Raw genomic sequence first — 6,268 nt, 5'->3', positions numbered from 1 at the left:
CAGGAAGCTAATACACACTGAAGTTAAACATTTTTTAACTTGAATTCTGTTCGTAACACTGACTCCCAAAACTGTGCTTCGGAAATATTAGATCAATGGCTACAAAAGCTGGACTACAGATTTACTACATACCTTCAACTACAAGCATATTCAGAACTCTGAATTTTGTTTTGTCCTTCCATGTAGCTCTAAGAGATCAGTAAACAATACGTACAGCCCTCAAGTGAACGAGCAGGTGCGTATGGGCTTTCATGAGGAGGTTACAGAAACCTACACAGCAGCTTAGGACGGGGCCTTCAATAGACGTGGACGTGCTGACGGTGAGACTCAGCGGATGAGTAGGACACAAAATGCTCCAGCCAACACAGCTGACACCCGACAGGGCAAAAAGCACATTTAGAAATCTCTAGGGAGAAGGAGATGGTATGCAACAGAGTTCCTCCAAAGTTATGAGGATGGTAAAAATACATCAGCCTGGTTCATATGGATTGTGATAATGTGCACTAACTGCTTTTCCATTCAATCTACATCCCAGGCTCTGACTGCAGGCGATGCACAGGCTGTCCATCAGCTCTGCCTACATTAGGAACAGCTTTCTGAAAAAGAAATTAGATGTAGCATCTACACAGCAGGCACTTGTCTGTATCATAATTACCATCTCTTTTAAAAATGTCATTACTTGCAAAGCCATCAAGTGGCTATGACTACATAGAACCAATAGGGTCCAAATAAATTCCCACAATGAAAGGCAAATTCCTTTAAAATGAACTTATTTTAGGCTTGCTTAAATGAACTAAGGATTACATGAGTTTAAATTTCTTTCTCCTCACAGTATTTCCTGCCTGAAACTACAGCTCACAGTACAAGAGTGACTTAAAAATAAATTCACTAGGAGCAATTATTAACACCTTACATTGAAATTACGCATTTATAGCTCTGTTTATACCTGTTCCACTCAGCATTCTATAAGAACAGTACACATAAAATAAAACACTTTAAAATGTTAGTTTCTCTCCATCTCAATTTGGGTGAATGTTAATAAAAAGTAACCTAGATTGATTCTTTTGCAAAGTCATCATCTGCAGCCTAGAACAACTGATGAGTAGAAGTCTAGTGAGTGACAACTCTATATCTAAAGACATGCTAACAGGAAATCTCTATGCAATACTGCTAAGAAAATAACCCTGCAAGCTTTACACATGCTTAATTTTAGTCTGAACAGTTTCAAGGCAAATCAGAAGAACTACTCATGTTATAAATTATGTGGATGTCTAATTATTTGCAAAACCTAGAGTCAGTACAGTTGTCATGGAATTCTTTGATCACTTACAGCTACACATTTGTTAATGTGCAAGAAATTTCTTAAGCTACTGAGCTGTAAGTCCCTGCATTGATACTGTGATACTAAAATGAGAGCAGTCATCTGAAGTAGGCATTAGTTTTATGCCAGGCAGTGACAATCTACGTCCAGAAAGTTTCACTACATAAACCTGTGTTCAAGCTACAGTTAAAAAATGGTTTTATACCTGAACATTTCCTTAGAGCTAAGGCAGAGATAAAGAAGTGATCCAAAAGCTGTCCTGAACCTGCTCAAATACTTATTTTTATCCCTTTTCTTTCCTCTTGCTGCCACATTTGCAGTCATGATGGACTCCATCTGTTCTGTCCAAAAGCCTGGATTCCTGCTTGAGATTTGTCCAAAAAGAAGTCAGGGGGAAGATACCTGCTTTCATAGGAAAGAATGAGGAAATGGATGCTTGCAGGACATGAACGTTCTTTTTGAGATACCTCATTGACACAAATCTAGCAAAGGTTTTATCCTCCATCCAGAGCTTCATTTCTGGAAATAAAAAGCTGATGGATTAATGGGTAAACAATGGCTTTACAATGCAGTCTGTTTAAAAACCCTTCAAACATTGTCTGGTAATCCAAGCCAACTGAGAGTTTAACTTGACAAGATGGGTATTTTTCATTCTCTGCATAAGCAAGGTGATGAAGTCTTACGAATGTGCCAAATGTGAGGCAATGGGGTTGGCTGGGAGAAGACAGCATTTAATTTGCAACGCTTGTTTCTGAACAAGGCTCAGCCCAAAGCTCCCAGAGCACTTTTGTCAGTGGAGGTGGCTGAGCTTCCTCGCTGGAGTTCCCTGGTCCTGCTGCAAAGCAAGGCCGCTCAGTGACATGAGCCAGATTAAACAGGGGAATCTGCACACCCATTTTGACCATCCAGGTGCATTTCTTTAAAACCCCAAATAAATTCTGAAGCTGAAAGAAGTGTAATAGTTAAGATTCCACTGGAAAAAATCTTCAGTTACATTCAGCCCAGTGCTCTGCAAGAGTTTTACCCTGAGCTAATGCTGCAGTTTGCATTAAAGGAGTAGGGTAGGATAAAGACCAGTGGAGAAAAAGGAAACGAAAAAGTAATCCAACATACCTCCCTTTTGAGCTAACATGCTACAGTGTCCTGTCTTCCTTTCTATAGGAATTGAAATATTGCAGGGTTTACAGAGATGTAGCCCACAACAGCAGCAATCTGAATAAAGAATACAAAATCCCAGGAAATAAAGACAATGAAAAGGATTTCTTGTAGAAACATCCAGCGCGAGCAAGTGTTAAAAACCAGTCAACTAAAATCTGCAATAGTTCCTTTTTTGCAAGAAGGTCCAGCTTAATTTGTATGGGAAGCCATGGAAAGTGGTAGTGTAAGCCTGGGAAACCTCACTGATCTGACCAGAAAGAAGTGATAGGTATGCAAAATGGTTCTGGAGGAACATTACTCAAAGTATTGTATTGCTTTTTTGAGTAAATTCAAAAGCTTCTGAAGTAGACTTTAGTTGCACTTGGGCATTTTCCAGCCTACTTTCATGTACAGGTGTGATTTTTTTTTAAACTGACGTTATTGACACAGCTATCCTGGCAAACAATCCAATACATGTGCACTTCTATCAGTGTAGGTTAGTATAGCTGTGTCTGCTTTTAAGTTCCCGCTTAATACCAAAACCAGTGAAGGTGAAGAAACTTCCAATAGGCATAAGGCCCACATTCTTAGTTGCTGTATTCATGAATATTTAAAGCATAACTCACTATCTGCGGCTCTCCCAAAACCACAGACAATGCAGCGTACCAGAAGAACCAGAACAGATGTGCATTAATCAGGTCTACTCAGCTCCTGGCATCTGTCACTGATTATGTCCGAGAGTCATATACAAACATGAGCTGTAGAAGTTCTCCTGAAAGCTGTCTAATAAGGCAAAATCAAAACAACCGTGAAATTCTCATGCATGTAACAACACTGTGATTAACTGCAGGTCTAAGTAAGACTCATAACGTAAGTCTACATTTTCAAATATGCCTTAAGCCATTATCAAATCACATTTATGTATACCTACTTTTTACGTTGCCAAAGAACAGTACAATCAGAGGACAGATTAAAAATTAGCCAGTAAAATTTTCGTATAAAAATAATAAAACTTTAAGACAAAAGCCAAAGGATAAATATCAAGATCTCTTTAGTCTTCAATTAGCTCATCAAAACAGAACGCATCCTTTAGAACTTATGTTACAGGTATGCTACACAGTGTATCTTACAGAAATGCTACAACTGGGAACCTGCTGTCTCCATCATTTGAAAATCTTTCAAATGAACATTGCCAAACGTTCAACCTTCAACTAAGAAGTTTATTTGACAACAGTAACTGAAGACAGAAAAAACAAATTAGAAAGTGCTGAGCAACTTCCCTCCAAAACAAACACAGACATCAATTAATTCTCTAAAGCCTTTGGTGCCATTTGGATTTGGGCTCTCACCACGTACTAGCATGTAACAGCAACGGGTTGTCCTAACCTGGAGCTTCAGTGGTTAATAAAAATATGAATAACACCTGCTATTAGCAAGCTCAAACAGTTGTAATTAAAACCAATGATTCTAATGTTGATCTCTGGAAGATAATGGTTGAAAGTCTGTTAATAGAAACAAAGCAATAGTCTAATTAAAGGAAAATTAAGCACAGATTTTTCTGTAATCCCAATTTAAAGTCATCAATTAAATAATACACATATTAATCTACCTGCCATAAGCCTTCCTTTCAGACAGTGTATGCACATTGACTCCTTTTGATCTAGGTCAGCAGTTCTCAAACTTTAGATCAGTTCGCCTTCTTTTCAGGAATACTTCAGGGTCCCTCTGAGTATGTCCCTACACAATCATATATTATGCATTAATTTGTGTAAAATACAAAATACATTATTTGCAAACACATACACATATGTAATTCAAATATACACAACTACTCTATCAGCACAGATACTCTTTCCCTGTACAAGAGCTTAGGGATCTAGGTCTGTACATAAACAGAGTGGAGCTGCAAAAGGGAAGGAACAGAAGGTACAAAATACATCCACGAACATCTGTACACTGGCGAGGGGGAAGCAAAGGCTGAGAAGGCGCTGCTGCCTCAGAGCCCGAGTGGCTTCTGAGAGCGTCAGTAACTGGGAAAACACATATTTGTTGCACAGAGTGCAAGATGGGAGATGAAGGGATACATGAAAATCCCACTTCCAGGGTCTGCAGCATCCAAGTAAAAGTCTCCTGCCACAGGGACAAAGAGGATCCCCATGGCATTTCTCCCAGAGCTGCCCAGTGGTGGCACTCTTCCTGCACACCTGCAGCTCCAGGCTCCCTCACTGCAGCAGAGGCTGCTCCTACACATTGCTCTGAAGGGACCTCATCGAGCAACTTGCCATGCTCCTTGCTCAGACTACTGCAAGCCCAGCTCACGCTAGCCAGCGGACAAATAAAAGGTGCTTGGAAGCTTCCAGTGAGGCAATGAGAATGCGCTACAGGGAAAGACAAGTTAGAAGAGGTATCAAGAACAAGAGCATCTGAGCTATGCCATCCCTTCTCTACCTCCAGTCTTTAAAGTACACTTGCCTCAACACGAGCTAGTTCTGGCTGCAGTTTTCAGCCCCTCATGCCTAAGCATTTTGGAACCTGAACCGAGTGTCCTCACACCTTCTCAGGATCCACTCTGAACCCCTATTTGAGAACTGCTGGTCTAGTTGAACTAGCAGCATGCAAAACTACAAACTTAACAACTTAATGCCCTCTTAGTGCATAGCAGCATACAAAGAGTAAAGTAACATGTGCTTCAGTTGTCTCTGGCAAGTGCCATGCCATTGCATTTCAGTAGCCTGATGATGAGGATTTTGATGAGATGTCTACATGGTTTATAGTATTTCCAGACTTCAAGAAAATACTACAGTGGCAGAGATGAGGGCAGGCCTACACAAGAAAAACAGGCTGCCAACCTACCCCTTACAAATAATTTGCTCAAAACTAGAAGAAACTCAGAGAGCATAACTAAATGCATAGCATTTTACTGTTATTAGTGCTTCCACGGGGTCTGTGGACACTTGTGTTATTTCAGCTCAAAAACTGCTGTATGTGGGAAAAATCTTTCAGAATACAGCAACACAATTTAAATGGTGTTTAAACTGGGATGAGTACTGGGGTGTTAAACCTTCAAGATAAAGTACAATTTGGGGAATATTTAGCCTATCACAGCATTCACTTGACATGTTTTTCCATGAACTCCCACTTCAACTCAAAGCATCAGTCAGGCTTTACCATGAACCTATTAATTGTTGGAAACTACAGAGGACTACTTGGTATAACCAAAGGAACATTTTTAAGTTTTTATGTGGGGAAAACCCCATATATTTAACAAAACATCACAGTACCACTCATGCCACAGTGAAGATGTTGGCATATTACTGTCGGTTCTGTCACTGAGAAACTGTCGTTTAAACCTTCACGTTCACGTCCTAGGATTCTTTCAATGAATTGATACGTGCACAGATTTTCAATGCAGGTCCAAGCTTAATATTCATTGCACTCATAAGGTGATCCTCCTTCAACAAGAGGAGAGCTTGTCCATCAATTTCTTGTGCTCTAAATTCATCCGCAATATCTTGACAACCTACAAAGAAACAGCAAAAAGAACTACTGGGTTAGAAATGTGCATTCTTTGATACAATGACTCTGTCCACGCTAAAGCTTTTCAGCTACACAATTTTCAATGCTTGTCACTTTTGCTTGTGGACCCCAAGGTATACGCAAGAGTTCAATACTACAGTGGGAACTTCTGAGATAATCTGAAAGTAATTTTTACTACAGCCTCTAACTACACTGTAACCATTGGAGAATTACTCATTGGAACTTTCAAGTCCTAGAAAAGACATCCTTTTAATTTCATTAAGAACAACTGCC

At 39.8% G+C, this 6,268-nt stretch overlaps 1 protein-coding gene across 1 annotated transcript in view; it reads right to left on the bottom strand.

Annotated features, from left to right (window-relative positions):
• Positions 1–5,823: 5,823 nt before the first annotated feature.
• PHC3 (polyhomeotic homolog 3 (Drosophila)) overlaps positions 5,824–6,268 on the bottom strand; it is a 24,530-nt gene continuing 24,085 nt past the window's right edge. The window contains exon 14 of the mRNA XM_010187570.1: positions 5,824–5,978. Within this exon, the coding sequence (XP_010185872.1) occupies positions 5,824–5,978 (155 nt within the window). The remainder of the gene's footprint in view (positions 5,979–6,268) is intronic.

The sequence above is a fragment of the Mesitornis unicolor genome, unplaced genomic scaffold (genome assembly GCF_000695765.1).
Source record: "Mesitornis unicolor isolate BGI_N332 unplaced genomic scaffold, ASM69576v1 scaffold44370, whole genome shotgun sequence".
In the NCBI taxonomy this organism is placed as follows: Eukaryota; Metazoa; Chordata; class Aves; order Mesitornithiformes; family Mesitornithidae; genus Mesitornis; species Mesitornis unicolor.
This window is presented reverse-complemented; position numbering and strand designations above follow the sequence as displayed.